This window comes from Teleopsis dalmanni, chromosome 1 (assembly GCF_002237135.1).
Source record: "Teleopsis dalmanni isolate 2A chromosome 1, ASM223713v2, whole genome shotgun sequence".
Lineage (NCBI taxonomy): Eukaryota > Metazoa > Arthropoda > Insecta > Diptera > Diopsidae > Teleopsis > Teleopsis dalmanni.
In genome coordinates this window covers 190,719,323-190,738,063 of record NC_051846.1, presented here as the reverse complement: position 1 = coordinate 190,738,063, position 18,741 = coordinate 190,719,323, and the positions used below count along the sequence as shown (strand labels likewise).

The following is an 18,741-nucleotide window of genomic DNA, read 5'->3' as shown; positions in this document are numbered from 1 at the left end:
TATCAGTTAACAATTAACAATAAGGCAGTGAACACATTTATAGATATTAGGTTCAATATATTTAGATTTTCCTCGAATACACAACAGGTAAATTAATATCGGTGGCTATTGATGTAGCCATAAAGTAATTTTGATAAAAGCAATAATAAAATGGAACTATAACAACCTATAAAAAATTTATAATATTATAATTTATTACATATATGTTTACTACAATAAATTATAAAATACTGACTATTTATTATTATTACAATTCATATTTTGTCTAAATTTAATAATTTTATTGTTGTCTGTTTATTAAATAATTCTTTTGATTTCTTGGATTTGAGCGTCAGCATTTTTTTTCTAAATTTTTCTTTAAATTGAAATTTATCACAGCAATAATTAATATATTAAGTTACTCGATTTGTATATACATGTATATACTTAAGCACTTTGTTTTTATATAATACATATATGCTTATAATATTGATTAAACATATATAGCATATATGCATATATTTATATTTCAACTTATATAACATTTTATTTTTAAAAACGCGTATTTTAATTTTTTTAATTAAGGTTTTATTAAAAAAAGCTATTTAATTTTAAGTTTTTTATTTTTTAAATTAGCTATTTAAATATATTAAACAAAAAAATTTTTTAATAAATTTTTTAATAATTATTAAAAATAATAATAAAAATAGTTAATAAAAAAATTTATTAATTAAATAAATAAACACGATTGACTAGTTAACATATAATATTAAGATTATCACAACAGAATACAAAAAAAAAATTTTTAAAAATAGTTAAAATTTATATAAATATATATAGTATTAGTTTGGGTAAAACGTCTTGAGTTCTTTTTCATGAAATAATACAAACTTTATTATTTAAATCATATATACTCACTTCAACAAAAGCGACTCAAGTTTTTTTTTAGTAAACTAATATAAATAATATAAATTAAAATATAAAATTATGAAACTATACTACTAAAATTTTAATATATAAGCACTGAAAGTCCCTAATATTTGTGTTAACCAAATCTCAATTACAAATAATCGTAAAAAAATGAGCTTTAGGGAATCCGCACATAATTTTTTTAAATAAGTTGTGCGGTCACTTTTGTTTAAACCACACATCTAATTGCATCTTATTTAATTTAAACACAAATACTATTAAAGTACATACCTTGTTTAATTTAAAGATAAGTACTATTGATATTACTATCTCACCAGAATCCTACTATATTAATCTTTTAGAAGTTCTGTAACTCAGTATCAAGGCCGCATTGAACAAGAATTTCGTGTAGGACACGCAGTCGAATTATCGCATAGACAAAATGCCTAGGACATTGGTCTCCGGTTATACAGAAGGCTCAGTCAAACTCAAAATATTACTCATATTCAGCCTTATTTTATTTATTGCTTTACAATGTTGTGTGCTCTATTTTTTGTGAGAGAGGAAAGGAGACCGTTAAGAAGAAAATGTCTGGGGAACTGATGTATCGAACTTTACAAAGTGATATATAAATGCACAAACAAGATATAAACATTATTTAGAGAAACAACTTTTATAATTTTGTGTGCTCTATTTTTTGTTAGAGAGGAAAGGAGACCGTTAAGAAGAAAGTATCTGGGGCACTGATGCTTTATATGAGGCGTACGCCTCACAAGAAGGTAATTGCATTATTAAGGTTAGTATCGAACTTTACAAAGTGATATATAAATGCTCAATTAAAAGAAAAACATTATCTATAAAAAAAGTAATGAATACACCTCTCCGACAGCTTCTTCTGTGTGCCACATATGAGGGCAATGGAAATTTCTAAAGGCTTAAGTGAAACAGCTGTGATAGAATACATATGTTATATATAATTACCATATATATCTCCATCTATTTCTTGTATATTTACATCATCCGAAATGCCTCATTTTTAAAAAAATTTTATTGGACTAAAAGAAAACTTTGTTAGAATATTTTTAAACTTTTTCTACTTTAACATACCAAGTGCATTAGAAGCAGTCACTTTTACTTTTTATTTATTCTTAAATACTTATTAATTTTATTAATAAATTTCCTGCTAAAAATAATTTATTTATTACAAAAAAAAAAGAAAATATTTCGGCAGTGCTTTAAGTAATAAAATCAATTTTGAAATTAATTAAATTTAAAAATAAAAACTAATATAAAACTTTTTGAAGTATTTTTTTTTTTGCGAATTTTATTTAATTTATAAAAATTTGTTAAATTTCTTAAGCACTTTATTTATAATTTTTTAAAAATCTATGATTTTAAAAACCTTTCATATAACAAAAAGCTCGCTTATTTTTTATTAATTCTTTTTAATATAAATTTATTTTGATAATACGCATAACAAATCTGTTTAATTTACTTTCGCATAAAAGGCTTGTAATTGTTTCTCTTACAATTAATGTGTTTTATTTTTAAATATATATATAACAATTTATAAATTTTTACTAATATCAATATCATGTCGTGATTTTTTTTTTATTTTATATTAACAATATACGTCGAAAATTTAAAATCTCAGAAACAAATTAAATTCAAAATATAATGTATAGTTTTTTTGTGGTTGTACTCTCAAATACGTTTAATGGTGGGACCTGTAAAAAATACTGATACCTTTCGTTTGAATTTCTCCATTGTGGGCTCATGATCAGATTCGCTATCATAATCGTCACTGTCATCATCCTCACCGAAGATTATTGTACGTGTATATGGACCTGCCTGGCCACCGTTCGCTGTGGACTCGCAAAAGCCAGGGTTTAGTATAATGTTCGGTATTAGCTCAATGCTATCCCAGCCATCTTCAACTGCTTTATATATCAGAGAAGCCAAAGATTTAAGCAATTTTTTTTAAATGATTTAGTGAAAGATAAAAATAGAGAATATAGAAAATAAAAATAGGATAGTATAGCAATTTAGGTTTAGTTAATAGAAAATGATACACATTAAGATAATGGGATATAATTTGCATAGATAATATTTGTGGTATATGAAATTAAAAATGATTGCAAATATTTAAAAATATTTTTCAAAATTAAATTATTGATTTGACGGAATGGTTAATGATTGTCTTAATTTATTTTATTAGAAAATTAAATAACACCAAAGCGAAACAGCAGCAAAATTATATTTATGCAGCAAAATTCTTATTTATATACAACTAGGCAAAGTTCATTTTATTTTATTATAGTAAAATAATTTTATCATCATAGCTGTGCAAACCATAACACAATTGGCAATATATTTAATTAAAGATATTTAATATTTAATTAAAAATATATCTTTTTTAGTAATAAATTTTCTATAAGATTTAACTTTTAAACAATCTATGAATTAAAGTTTGCACACAACGTATAGAAATTATATACATAACGAGCAGATCTTAAATATATAGTGTATAGTGAAGTATATAGTGAAATTATAGTGAATTGATTAAAAAAAATTTTAAAAAAATAAATAAGCTAAAAATTGTGAACGATATTATTATAACAACAACAACAACAATATACTAAACAGCAACAACATACCATACGATGGATTAAAGAAACGGATTCAGCGAGAATATGTTAAAATAAAAGGAGATATATAAATAAAATCTATAAACTTATATATACTTTTTCAATACCAAAACACATCTTAACTTTATTCTCATATAGTATATTTTACGAAAAAAATAATTTAAAAATAAGTAAACACTTGAGATTTTGAAAATAAGTAAATACAATAAAAATTACAATTAACTGACATTATAGTCAGGGCCTTGAAGTGAATTTTTTTTCAATCTGGTTTTTATTTTAGTTTAATTTAAAAAAATATATCGGATCGGTTCCGGTACCGGTTTTTGTTTCTGTAACTATATCATTTTTATGAGCCATAAGCTTATTGAAAATCAAACTTAAAAAAAATTATAATTATGATTATAAATTAAATAAAAAGTAGCATTTTATATTATTTACCTCCAGCTCAAAAAGTACAAAAAGGATTTTGTAAATAAAACACACAAATTAAAATTTTATTCCAAATTTATTTTATCTCCATCAAAATATGCTCCTTCTGAAGCGATACACATATGTCAACGCTTAACCCAATCTTCCACAAAACTTTTCCGAGGCCCGTGAAGGTATGGCTTTTAGTTCTTTCAGCGAATTCTCTTTTACCGACTCAATCGACTCAAAACGCTTACAACGAAGGGGCAATTTGAGTTTCGGGAACAGGAAAAAATCGCACGACGCCAGATCTACCGAATATGGTGCCTGAGCGATGACAGTGGTGCCGTGTTTGGTCAAAAAATCGCGTACAATAAGAATTTTCCATAGTAAAAATCGCTAAATGCACTTGAGGTAGTCTCACATAAACAGCTGCTTTAAACAAACGAATTGACAGATGGCGCTCAAATTTGTACCATATATCAAGAAAGGGTGTACCAACATAATAAAAATTTTTAAAAAAGGTCTATTACTTAAGGAGTAGTTAACAAACAACAAAATCCGGATACTTTTTGAGCAAAAGGTATGATTTAAAATATATATTTAAAATATTTTATATATTATAAATACATATTTATAATAAATACATAAATATTTATAAGTATACAATAGTAATATATTATTTATTGTAAATAAATAATATAAAAATAAAATAATATAATATTATAAATAATATATAATGAAAATTGAAACATACATATGAAACATACATATTGTAAATATGTATGTTTTATATTAAATATATACGCAATATATAAATGTATAATACAATATATATATATTTAATCCTTTAACTCCTAAGAGGAGCATAGGGCCGCATATAATAATATAATATATCATATATAATATATATATATAATATATATATATAGTATATATATAGTATATATATATATAGTATATATAGTATATAAATATATAATATATAAGTATATATGAAATATACATTATATGTAATATTCTATAGTTTAAATTGTTATATATTAAATGATATAATCTGCTCGTTATATTATTAAACAATAGCAACGTTTCAGACTGTGATATTATCAAGCATACGATATGAATCTGATATTCTTCAACTTTTTGCACAACATATATATACATACCATCTAAATATATATACAAAAACTAAAGTGCACTAATTGTTTTTAATTAATATTTTATTTAATTAATATATACACAATAAATTGTATATTACACATCGATTACTTAAACACATTTCTCAAAAATTAAAATAAACAATTCAATAAATAAATATTTTTATACTAAATAATACAAAATGGGAAGCAATAATGATAGGGATCCAAAAAAGGTACGTTTGATTCACCCTAAATAATATGTAAAGTTAAATACGATAGATCGATGGCTAAGGCACAGGCATATGTATTTACAGGGACTTAAGTGCGTATATTGAAACCAGATTCCTAATTTGCTCCATTTTTTGGTAACAATAGAATAATAAATAGTGAGAACTGAATTATTATTTCATTTGAAAATTATTCATTTGAAAAGTCAGTTTTGGCCCTTTTCATATTCACGCAGACAACAGTTATCTCTTGTCAATAGAATCTTATTGGGACGCTCCCTAAAGATACCAGTGTTATGGCGGGATTACTGATGAGTAATTTTTGTTTAGAAAATCATGAAGATTACAAACTTCCTTCAAATATCAAAAGGATATTTACAAAGTAATGTAGTCATATTTAATAATTAATTATATATATAAATTCAAACATTTGAGCAATTTTCAATTTACTATAAAGTATTCTTAATCTAAAAACAAATTGAAGCTTCTGAGTGCTCAACACTTAATCTTTCTACACGTACATTATATAAGCTATATAATCTCATCCGTTACCTAGTCTTTCCGTTCTTCCTAATCTTTATGATGATAACTATATAAACTAAAAAAGCTTTTAAAATAATTGTCATTTAAATAAATCATTCGATTTAACTTACTAAGTAACTATTACTTTGATATGGAAAGTACCATATCGACAGAATTACGCCCTCAATTTGGTTACAGAGATTTTTCTAGCGTTCGTTATGCTTCTTCGACTATGCTATTAGTCGATATAAATCAGAATATCGATCGGGATATCGAGTTTTAAAGTTGCAAATTTTTACATAAAACAATTAGACGCGTTTGAATTACAAATTTGAGAGCAATATCTCTGGAACTAGTGCATACCGACATATAGAATAGTGAAAAAAACTGCTTAAAATAGAGAACTTCACAAAAATTAGTCGCCAATTTGCTGCGTCCAGGATATCGTAATCGAACTACTACTACTACTACTATACTACATAAACCTAAATTTATATGGTATATATATTTACAAAACCACTTTCCAGTTTGTAGGATCGAAAAAATACATATATGTATTGATTAGTTAACTTTATGAATAAAAGGATTCTCGGAGAAAAGTAACTTCTATTGGGTGTAATAAGTTTAAGTAGATTCAAAAATGTAATATGTAAAACTATGAGACAAACAATTATTAATATATGAAACCTTATATATCTTACCTTATGTCTCAATAATAATTTCAGTCTAAGACTAGTCCATATTGAATAATAAAAAATGTTTTGATATATATAATAAAATGGCGCAAAATAATTATGTTTAAGTTATAAATTGCAAATAAATATATTGCAATAATAATAATTTTATAAAACATATATTACATCGAATTGCAATTTAACAGTTTTGTATAAAAGATAATGAAAAATAAAACGAAATATTTTTTAAAAAAAAATTTATAAAATAAATTTTATTTTTTTTACAATTTGACAATTCAACAACATCAATAAAAAATGCATTTAATTTTACAGCAAAATAAAATAAATATTTAATAACACAATAAGCAAAAAATAAAAATTTATTAACACAACATTGAAACATAACTATATATATATATATAAATATATATTTTTATAATATATATATATTTTTTATATAGTATTTAAGCAACTACAACAACAACAACATCCAACTTGCAACCATCATTTTCAGTGTTTTTAGTCTCTGTTTTAACAATTCGTGATTTTGTTTTTGTTAATAAATTGAAATTAAATTTTAATTTATTTTCAGTACCCATTTCCGTTGATTGATAACATTCTTTTGTTAAAACTATACACAATCCAACCGCTAATATCACAAGAGTTCCAAGTACTACACTGACGGCGACTATCCATATACGAGGATCAAAATTATCTAAATCGGGTTGTATCAGGCGAATTAAATCTAAGAAATAAAATATTTACGGAAAAAAGTAAGATAAACATATAAACACAGATTTAAGTTTTAATAATTAAATAATTAATAATTAAATTATATCAACGAACAACAACAAATTGAACTTATACATTTTACACATTGAAATACGAATATCGATACTAATAAAATTAAACTAGGCAATATGTTAAGTTAGGAAGGTAATATTAAAAATTAATCAATTTTTATTAATACTAAAAAAAAATTAATGGGAATTTTATATGATATTAAAATTATATGCGTTTTAGTGCTTAACTCTATGAAAATAGATTCTTTGATGTGGTCAGTATCAGTTTGTGATGTGAGTATCACAAAAGTATATGATAAAGTTTCACACAATTTAGTCTTGAAGTTCTTAGATTAAATTAGATTTTTCCGATACTAAATTAAAAAACTTATATTCAAATGTTCTCGGATTTAAAAACTAAAACATATATTAAACATTTTAAGAGAAATTGATTAAAAATTATGTTACATAAAAAAACTTTAAATTATTATTATATTTAGACAATTGAATTTTTGAATGACTATAGAGCTGTTTCGAGTATTACCAAATAACCATTATAAGTATTATATAATTATAATTATAATTTTAATTATATAACTATATAATACTATATAATTATAATTATTTTTTATATATAATTATTCGTAAATAGTTTTTCGAGATTGTAAGTACCAAGTGTTGAACTTGTACCCTGCCAAATTTGAAGCTCAGAGTCAGTACTCAGTAGCCAACTGATCAATACTCGAAGCAGCTTAAGTCAAACAGGTTAAAGTGGTTAGCCAAAAATTCAATTTATTAAATAAAATAAAATTTTGTTGTTGTAATTTATTACTGTTCGAAAAAGCTCTCTATTAAATACAATAGTTTCTATTAAGTATAGTAAATAGTCACTTTCGTCATCAATTGAAATATATTGAAAATATATTTCAGAAATTAAATTATTTAAAAAAAATTTTTATTTTATTTTTTTTTGTAAATTGGGAAATCTTTATAAATCTACTGTTTGTCCAGTTTCGAAAAAATCTTCAAAAAATATAAAGCATTTATTATTTTTGTTTTTTATTATTTCTTTTTAAATGTTTTTATATTTTATATTTTTAATGTTTTTATACAGTGTTTCTCTCAAACGTGAACACTGGCTTACGTATATGCTGGATTAAATTTTCATTTCTTCTGTTTATTTACTATTCCGGTAGTATTAACAAGAACAAAATTACTGGATATTTACTAATCCAGAAATAATAATAAATTTTATTGAAGAGCAAAAGTTTTTACAGTTTGGAAATATATATTTGGGATATTTAAACATCTCTTGGAAAATATATGGATGCCAAATCCTTAACTATAATTTAGGACGTTAAATAATTGGAATATATATATTATATTAACAAACTTCACTAGTTGTGTGACCATAGAGTTATGCTATTGTCAGGAAGATTGCAAAAGACATTTGTCCAGAATAAAAAAGGGACCCCGTTTTACCAAGATTATATGCGAGATCTTATTTAAATGTAGTAAGTCTTCAAAAATATTTGTAGTTTGGATGTGATGTCTTGCACACATCCACTAGTTTGACTTATTTGACTAATCATCCTTTCCGATCTCCATAATTTGTTTTAAACGACAAAAACTTTAATTCTTAAATAAGGATATTAAGAGCCACTTGGGTTAATTTTTCTCATGCTACTACTAGAAAAATGAGAAAGATATTGGTCGAAAAAAAGAAAAATAGGAATATATGATTCAATAAAACATTTATAATTATATTTTGATGTAACTGTTTTTAACTTTTATCAAAAAAAAAAACCAAATTACTTTTTGAAGAATCCAATATATAGCATTTTATCAACTAATTCATTTATTTGTCTGTTGCGAAGGCAATTAATAATAAATTATTACCGAAGGAAGAGTTTATACTAGTTTTATATTATAAAAATTTGTTCTTTTTTAGATTTTTTCTACTGAAAATTTTTTTTATTTATTAAATAGTTTCAGTTTTAAATTTTAAATTTAATTATTTATAAAAAAATCTAGAGAACTTTTAGGAACCTTTTTTTAAATTTTTTTATTTAAAATTAAAAAATTTTTTTTTTAATAAAAATTTCTAATTAAAGTGTCGGTTAAAAATGAACTTTTCATCCTTTCTGACATAAGCACAAAAGTTGCACTGCACTCTCTAAACTGCACAATAAAAAATTGTGTTAATGAGCATGAGTGAAATTCCCGGGTTTAGAGTAGAGTCAAAATGCTTATTTAGTTGACATTGATGGTGAAACGTTTACACAGACCACACCTGTACTCGGTAAAGCACACAAGTTGACTTACTCCACATCATCGCACATAAGTTAGTAGATTAAAAGAGGTCGAATGCCATTTTCACTCACCTTCTTCCTTGGTTTCTGGTAGCGTTGTTACATTGGTTGTTACCACTTCACCGCTTCCCAATACATTGTTTGCCCATATTCGAAATTCATAGGTGGTGTTGGGTTCAAGATGATACACTTCCATTTGACGCTAGTCAGATGACAGTCAAGTAATGAAAGTTTGCAATATTAATTGTACATAAAAAAAAGAAGAAAAGAATAGGGATTAATACAACAGCTTGCTCCGTCTGTTGGGGTATCGATAAAGAGGAGTATATAGGGTTTGGCAAATTTTGAAAATTTTACAATATAATTTTTTATAGTTTTAACGCATATTAATTTAAAATAAGGTTTATTTAAATTATTATTGCAATCTTTGCGGAGTACAAATTTTTATTTAAATAAAAGTTGAATGCTTATAAAAACAGTAACAGTTGGGAAATAAAGAACGAATAAAATTAGTGCGAAATTATAAATATATTCAGAATATTTTAATATTTAATTTAATAACACAATCTGTATAATGAAATTATAAGAGGTTTATTTTAGACAAATTAAAATATTTACTTATAAGCATGAATTAAAATTAATAAAAAAACACAAAAAATATATTATGTTGATATATTTATACAGGATGGTTCCAGCAGAAAAGTAAGATAAATTTTATATATATATAATAATGGTCTTCATAAGTTCATTTCGGAAACATAATGATTTATATGATATATGACCTTTGATTGACACTCTGCACCTCGGTTATTATTTAAAATGCACCCACCCTCCTTTTTATACTATATTTTACCTTCTCAAAGTAAGCAATTATCATCCGTATTTATGCTGTTTATGTCTAAAACAGTTTATATATCGGTAACGGTATGTATTTGTATTTTAGGTCCCAATCAGGTATATTTTGCACAATTGCTCAAGTCAACATATATGGCATAAAACTGTGACATCTCTATGGGCTACTTCTACTACTTCTATGATCTTACTTCTCAGGGCTTAAGTGAACTACTTTCCTGCAAGACGAAATGCCACATTATCTTCTGTCTAACGTTTAGGTAAGAAAACTATAGAAGTCTGATAAATTATCTTCTCAAATAAAAATTCAATTTCATTATTTTTCTTAAGTCGGTGATACACTGAAGTCATGGGTTGTAGCCACGGTTATAAGTCTACAATAGCAACAGATCAACAATTGAAAATTTAAAAACTGGTGTCCAGACCTGCTAAGTTCAATTGAAAACTGGAGGTCTGCATACCAAATTAAATTATAATATACCCGCCATAATGAAAAGCGTCAGTAATTCTGTATGGATAATTTGATCAAATATACTATAAATACCACATATGAGTTTAGAAGAAAGATGTCAATGATGTATGTGATGCATGTTCCACGCTACCTCCAAAATAATTTCAATGTTGGCTTTCATAACAAGCAATTAAGAATGTATTCGATATTGTTTGGCTTGCGAGCTCGCCTTGAGACTATAAAAACTTTGTTTTGGGAGTCTGATCCTTCTTGGTCGCGGCTTTAATTCCCTTTATTTGAATTCAATTTCCTTCATCTTTGTATTAATTATGAACGCAAGTCTTGTAGTAAACAATTTTTTAATTCTTTGGTCCATGCAAAGTCTAAAATTATTCACATCGACAGATACCTACCTGCGGTTGAAACTCACTAGTCACGTGACTTTCCTCCTGACTTTCATTTTACTAGCATCATTCTCTTTGATTTAATTTTGGCTACAGGATACAAGTTCTCCTGATATTTTTAACTCTACTTCTATGAGGTATAATCTGTTAGTTTCATCAACCTTCTTTATAACAGCGATTTTTGTGACCCCGATAATAGTGTTTATACCTAATGGCCTCCTTCTGATTATCACAATCACACCAATTCGTTTACTAGTTTAAGCTTATTCATTTATACTGTCATCTAACTATCAATTTAATTTCCTCCTGTTATCATCTTCGACATTTTTAACTACCTAGGTAGTGTGATATCCGCAAAAGATAGTAGAAAAAAAGATATCCTGACCAGAATTAACAAGGCAACGAGCGCATACTCACAGTTACGTCAAATATGGAACTCAGCGAAAATATTCTTCTCCTCAAAAATGAGAAGAACATGAGTCAAACGTGATCTCAGCATTGCTCTATGGATGTGAGACCTGGCTTGTAACCGACTTTCTTACTGAAAAAATTTAAAATTTTGTCAACAGATCTCTTCGACAAAATTCGGTGTGGTGGCCAAATGTCATCAGTAACTTCGAACTTATATGTTCGAATTATATGTTTGAATTGGAACCAATGATTGATTACATAAAACTACGAAAATGGCGGTGGCTAGGTCACACATTGCGAAAGGATGCTACAGAAATTTGTCGACAAGTTCTTGTTAGGAACCAGATACTTGAATAAAGTTTTCAGTACTCTAATTTTCACAATCCAACGGAACAATATTCATTACGCATTCTTAAGACGTGGGTTTAAGTGGTTCAAGTCTCATACGGTGTCTTTGATGCTTTTAACCTACTGGAAAAAATCCGCTTACGAGAACTTTTTGAGCAAGGGAATACTTTCTAAATTTTAATGTAAAAATAATATTTTTTTTATTGCTTACAAAATTACAATGAAATAAGTAAATACGAATAAATTAAATATCTTAAGTGCACATCGTTTAAAACACAAATGCCTGATGTTTTTTTTTGGTTAGAAGATACATCGTCATACAAGCCTCCTACTAATGCACTTAATGTTTTTCCATGGGGTTTACATTTACATCACAAAACATAATAAAATAAAAATATATGGGGAAAATAATATACGAGTATATTTACAACGTTTTGAATAGGCTTCGTAAATAATTGCATTGCAAAAAAAGCAATTGAAATTTTTCGCTGTGGATTATTTGCTTTTCGAGAGCAATTAATATTCAGAGAAGCAAAATAAATATGTACGGGTTCGTCTATTTGCTGTCAATAGAGATACATTTCATCAAAATTAAATTTCTATTTAATCTGTCTTGTAAATTGTTAAACGTAAATTGGGCTCAATAGTTTATTGCGATAAATTGGCAGCATCCGCAGCATGGAAGCTTGAATGATGCCAGCGCTGGACTAGCACAATTGAAAATTGGAAATTGATTTGAATTTTATGGTCGTTATGCGCTGCTCTATGGATTCTATTGGCTCTATGGGCGCACAGGGAAGGGCGCAATTTTTTCGTATTGAAAATAATTTTAATGGAATTAAGTTGTTTATTGAAAATTGCTGCTATTTTAAAAGGCACACAATGAGAAGTTATGGAAAATTAAATATTGTTTTTATTATTCGAACAAGTCAACACGCACAATCGATGCGTTACTCGAGCTCCAATTTCGTTTATGGACTTTAAAGTCATTTGCAAAAATTTATAATAAAAGTTTTTCAATTGACTTTTACGACTTAATAAATTTAAATGCATTTCAACATTTTAAATGCTGTTTCACTTTAACAGATAATTTAATCAATGTGAAAACTGGGAATCAGAATCAATTTTAAGTGCACATCCAATAGGGCAAACCATTCAGCCGTTACGAATATAACCATATATTCATCTTCAACGGTCTTTCGCAATATTGGTTGTTGGTTGTAATAGTATCAAAGACCACTGAAACGGAATATAGAATAGTTAATGTTGAATTTCAATCAATTAAAAATTAAATTTTTATAGTTCAATATGCACTCCTTTTTATTTAAAAAGAGTTTCTTTGGGTATTTGACTTAACATAAATATTCTAGAAAAAAAAATCGTATAAATTTAGAAAAGTTCTTAAAATAAATCAAATAAACTAAATAACGATATTTAAAATAATCAAAATAAAATCTTAAATTTTACAAAGTGCTGAGAATAACTGCAGCTAACTAAAATGTATCCTCCGTATTGCACGTCATCTGTTGACATCAGGTTCAACGGCCCCCGAAGAAAATATACAACACCCATGATGTCACTGTGTAGATTTATCCTTTCAGTTAGTCTTCAATATCGTCAACAATAAAATAAGTCAAATTTTCCGGTTTATTATAAAATACCGGACTTCATTTGCAACATTGTGAGGAATATAGAATCAAAAAGACTTTCTAGTTAATTGAAAAGGTTTGAGTATATTCTAAAAATCAATTAAATCAACTAATAACAACTTAAATTTGAATTTATTATATATAGATGTAATGTTGCATTTTTTATATCATTAACTTAGTTGTGAGTAAATAACGTAATAATGTTCAAATTCAAAACAATAGTATCCCGGTAAAACAGACAGCGCAACCAGTGTAGAGAACACTAGTCACAATACTACCATATAGGTTATATACGTACTATATACATTGTGACCGAAAAGTTTTCGGGAAATTTTAAATAAAACGCAAAATTCTTAACCTTCATCAATATTTATTTTATCTCCTTCAAAATATGCTCCATTAGAAGCGATACACAAATGCCAACGTTTCTTCCAATCATCAAAACATTTTTTATAGGCGCTTTCCGGTATGGCTTTGAGTTCCCTCTGCGAATTCTGTTTTACGTCTTCTATGGATTCAAAACGCGTTCCTCTGAGTGGTAATTTGAGGTTGGGAAACAGGAAAAAGTCACACGGTGCAAGATCAGGTGAATACGGTGGCTGTTCGATGGTATTTATTGAATGTTTGGCCTTAAAATCGTTGATAATGTTGAACAAATTGAGGTGAATCGGAACAAGCCGGGCGTTGACACGTCGCATACACAAATTGTCCACCAAAATCAAACGAGCCATCTCACGACCGATGCCTAGCTCTCGTGCTATCTCTCTAACACTCACATGAGGATTTTTGAACACGATTTCCTTTGCCTTTTCAATGTTTTCGTCGGTGGTAGAGGTCGAAGGTCGTCCAGAACGCGGCATGTCTTCGACGGTCGTACGACAGTCCTGAAAGGCTTTGTACCACTCATAAACTTGAGTTTTCGATAAAACTGATTCCCCATAAGCCTTTTGTAGCATTCGCAACGATTCTGCACACGAAATTTCGTTCGAAAAACAAAATTTGATGCAAACTCTTTGTTCAATATTTTTTTCCATTGTTTTTTTCGCAACGCACTACTGAGGTGAACTGGTTTCAACAGCTGCCGTAAACGAACTGTCCGACAGATCGCGCTCATTTTTGGCATAGTAATTAAGGACAGTGCTGCCAAACTACATAAACTTAAAATATCGAAAAATATACAGCGCGCGAATTTTAAATGAGAATTTCCGAAAACCTTTCGGTCACAATGTATGCTCAGCATACATATATTATATGTTAATTATGAACTCATCAATGTTCATCAACTAATATTGATTAAATTACAATCACTCGCTACTGTAGTCGAATACTTTCACTATTGGCTAGTGAGTCCCAACCGATCTTGGTCCGCAAGATGGTTAAAAAATGGTCCGTTAATCTTATTTAATAGGTATGGATCGATATCTGATTGTTTAACCACTGAGACCTCACTTATTAGAAAATAAGCACAAAATTTTTTCAAAGAATAATATACCTATTCCATAGCCTATATAATGTACTAATGCATTTATATAATTTATTATATATTATACCAGAGATGCATAAACCATATTAAGATAATCATAGTTTATTATACTTAAACTTGGAGGTCCCTATTAAAAAAAAAATGTCTTGGTAAAAAAAGAGGTGTGAAGTCATTGCTATAGTCCAATTATATGGATTACGGTAACCAGCGACAGTAGCTAAATCTACATCAATATTATGGAACTGCATTTGCCTAACTTCATTTTTGATATTTCTAAGTACTGTATTAAAAAAATGCGATAACATCTCTGTTCCAATGAATATTTGAAGAGCGATTATTTGATTTGACCCATACAAAAAGTAAATGCAATTGAATTTACTTCTTGACTATATGAAAATGATTACAGTTGAGGCTAAGAAAAGAATTTACTTCTTGACTATAGGAAAATGAGTACAGTTGAGGCTAAGAAAAGAATTTACTTCTTGACTATTGGAAAATGAGTACAGTTGAGACTAAGAAAAGATGTAATCTTATTAGCAATCGGACAAGCAGTTTGAAATGAAACTCAACGCGGAACATCTCTGTAACACTATGGTAAATATTCAAAGAGCAATTATGTTTTACCTATATGAAAAGACCCAACTGAATTTGGCTATAGAAAAAGGTTATAGATGTGGCTAAGAAAAAGCTGATACCAATTGTAGTAGTACCTTTGATGATGAAAACTTAACGCGGAACATCTCTGTAACACTAAATATTCAAAGAGCAATTATGTTTGACCTATACGAAAAGATGAAACAGAATTTACTTCTTGGCTATAGAAAAAGGTTATAGATGTGACTAAGAAAAAGCTGATAGCAATCGCAGTAGCACCTTTAATGATGAAAATTCAACGCGAAACTCAATTTAATTTCGTATTTACATATATTTTGATTAATATATAATAACACCAACTTGTGGCGGATCACTGAGAGTTATATTGCGGAGAACTTAGTGCTCTAAAATAGAGACTTCTCAAAGGGTGCCGTCAACGTTTAAGGTAGTTCTTCAATTCTAGTGTACGGATGGTGTCTCATCCGTAGTATCTAATGACTAATGACTGATTTAATGCAATTGCTACATAATAATACAAATTCTTATAATCACTATGGCTTGAAATATTTTATAGATCGTCTATGGATTCATTCCATTTATACATTATTTTATATTTTAATTTGTTATTTCATTTTGTTTTATATTACTCGCATTAATACATTTTTTGACAAAACTATTTCTACTATATTCGTACATAAATTTTTTTACTTACCACATTTGGGGCAATGTTTATAGGATCCATACGTATCCATGCATGTTCGAAAGAGCTGTTATATGGCGTTTGAACATAGGAAACATTACGATACTCTGCTGTGAAACTACGGACTGGATACCCACCAGCGGCGGTTTTATTGAAACGCCAAATGAGAAAACCCAAAATAGTGGATGCTTTAAAATAGAGTTGTGATACTGGACCAGGTGGTGTACGTACAGTTAGATTGACTTTAAGTATTGCTTGATATTCTTGCTCTTCTTCTTCGTTAAGCGTTGGTAAGGTGGAATTAGTTGTACTACTGCTACTGTTTGCAATAGTGTGAGGTGCCAAGGAGGAGGAGGAGGATGAGGACAATTTTGTTAGAGCTACAGTTGTAGACGTTGTAATTGGCGAGGTAGTAAAAGCAGTTGTTGCATTTGTTTTTGTTTTTCTTATTATATTTGTTGATGCTGTTGCTGTGGCTGCTGTTGTTTTTGTTGTCGTTGTTGTTGCACTTTCAGTTTGCAATAATTTAACATTTTTTGGTGTTGCTGGTATTGCTGGTATTGTTGGTGTTGTCGTTTTTAATAAGTCTACATTTGTTTCTACACTAGTATCACTATTACTAAATACGCTATTATTCGAATATAATTCTACTCTAATTGCTACATCGGTTTTTGTGCTATTAACAATTTCTAAGGCTATGTCTGTGGCATTGCGAGGAGGCACGGAAGCGAAGCATACATAGAGACCACGGTCTGCAGATGATACATTAGTAAGCACCAAATATTTTCCGGTCTGAAAATATAAATGTATATGGAATGCATTAAAATGTAATACATTTCGGTATCATTAAATTAAATCTTATTTTTCATTTTGCATTTGATAATTTCACATTTCATTATTTGCAGTTACAATGTCAGTAGAATGTTGCGCTTTTCATATCTGAAAATGGAATCGATATTGTTCAGTTGGAATGCGCTCTTCCGTACTGAAATTAACTTTTACGCTTGCATATTTTGCAATTTTGTATTTATGCTGCCAAGTTGTGCATAACACATAAATTATTTTTGTATTTGTATTTAAAAATCTGAACCATACAATATTTTAGTTATAAATTTGTATGAATTCATATTAATAAATATTTTACTATTTTACTATGTTGGATTATTGTAAAATATTCCCTTTGAAATAAATGTTACGTTTTGCTTTTATTAAAATTCCTACTGAATTTCATCGGTTCAATGCGTTATTCCTCATATATGTTATATTTGGCATACGTTTTTTCCACTTTATTCATAAAAAATACGAGTATATATTATATGAGTACCTTGTGCAGAATAAAAATAAATAATAAATCCAAGTTAATTTATATTTACCTGAAAAATTGTGCTGTTATTGCCGTTTTCTTTAACCCACATGATGTTACCGTCAGCAATACAAGGAATGGAGATATTTTTCCCTTTATCCGTAACGTATTCGTTATACTTTATACTCGACGTTAATACTGTAAGCACTGGAAGAGAAAATCAGATATAAAAATTATACAAATATGTAAATTTGTAAATAAAATAATATTTTCATATACAATTTATTATTAATAAAAACAGAATATTCAGAAATAAATATGTAACGATGAGCTGTTCTTGTCAGCATATTTCATGCCAAATTTAAATATTATTACAACACGAACATGGGCGTAGGGGTAGGGACACTCGCCCCCCTAATTTTCAAAATTTATTATTGTTCGAATAAAAATTTAATACTGATTTTCAAGTTTTCAATGAACTATATATGAAATGTACTAGCTAATATAAGCCAAAAAGCAAAAGAAGAAAGTACTAAAGAGGGGTGCCTTAGCACACTTTAAAATATATTATAATATCATATAATTATATCAGGCGTCCCCCCTAATTAGGCCCAGGGTACGCCCTTAAACACGAACATTTTAATTGCTCAATCTTGAGATACACAAATACATGCTTTTTAATAAAAAATGCTTTTTAATATTATAATATAATTTCACAAATTTTTTAAATAAGCTTATTTTTTAAATAAGTGTTTCCCCCTAACTTCGGTCCTGGGTACGCCCTTAAACACGAACATTTTAATTGCTCAATCTTGAGATACACAAATACATACTTTTTAAAAAAAATGCTTTTGAATATTTATTTATCATCTGTACTTATTGAACAATAATTAATTATCTGCTCTCATCTCTATCTCCTGATTACTGGAATGAAGTTTCCACATTG

At 27.7% G+C, this 18,741-nt stretch overlaps 2 protein-coding genes across 2 annotated transcripts in view; both read right to left on the bottom strand.

Annotated features, from left to right (window-relative positions):
* Nucleotides 1-2,529: 2,529 nt before the first annotated feature.
* On the bottom strand, nucleotides 2,530-17,907 carry LOC119666943 (contactin-1a). The gene is made up of 5 exons (XM_038076221.1): nucleotides 17,866-17,907; nucleotides 17,002-17,284; nucleotides 16,505-16,872; nucleotides 9,673-9,802; nucleotides 2,530-2,864 (listed from the first exon to the last, which is right to left on the bottom strand). The coding sequence occupies exons 1-5, from the start codon at nucleotides 17,905-17,907 to the stop codon at nucleotides 2,593-2,595; spliced, it is 1,095 nt and encodes a 364-aa protein (XP_037932149.1). The 3' UTR covers nucleotides 2,530-2,592.
* The window catches only part of LOC119670917 (putative uncharacterized protein DDB_G0282133), a 65,034-nt gene continuing 64,192 nt past the window's right edge, over nucleotides 17,900-18,741 (bottom strand). The window contains exon 9 of the mRNA XM_038081362.1: nucleotides 17,900-18,002. Coding sequence (XP_037937290.1) covers nucleotides 17,988-18,002 — 15 coding nt within the window. The 3' untranslated portion in view covers nucleotides 17,900-17,987. The remainder of the gene's footprint in view (nucleotides 18,003-18,741) is intronic.

Coding starts and splice junctions, on each gene's coding strand:
- LOC119666943 (XM_038076221.1), bottom strand. CDS start 17,907: ATGTGGGTTAAAGAAAACGGCAATAACAGCACAATTTTTCAG. Junction 17,285..17,865: donor ATAACAGCACAATTTTTCAG/GTAAATATAAAT, acceptor TTATATTTTCAG/ACCGGAAAATATTTGGTGCT. Junction 2,865..9,672: donor ACCAGAAACCAAGGAAGAAG/GTGAGTGAAAAT, acceptor TCATTTAAAAAA/AATTGCTTAAATCTTTGGCT.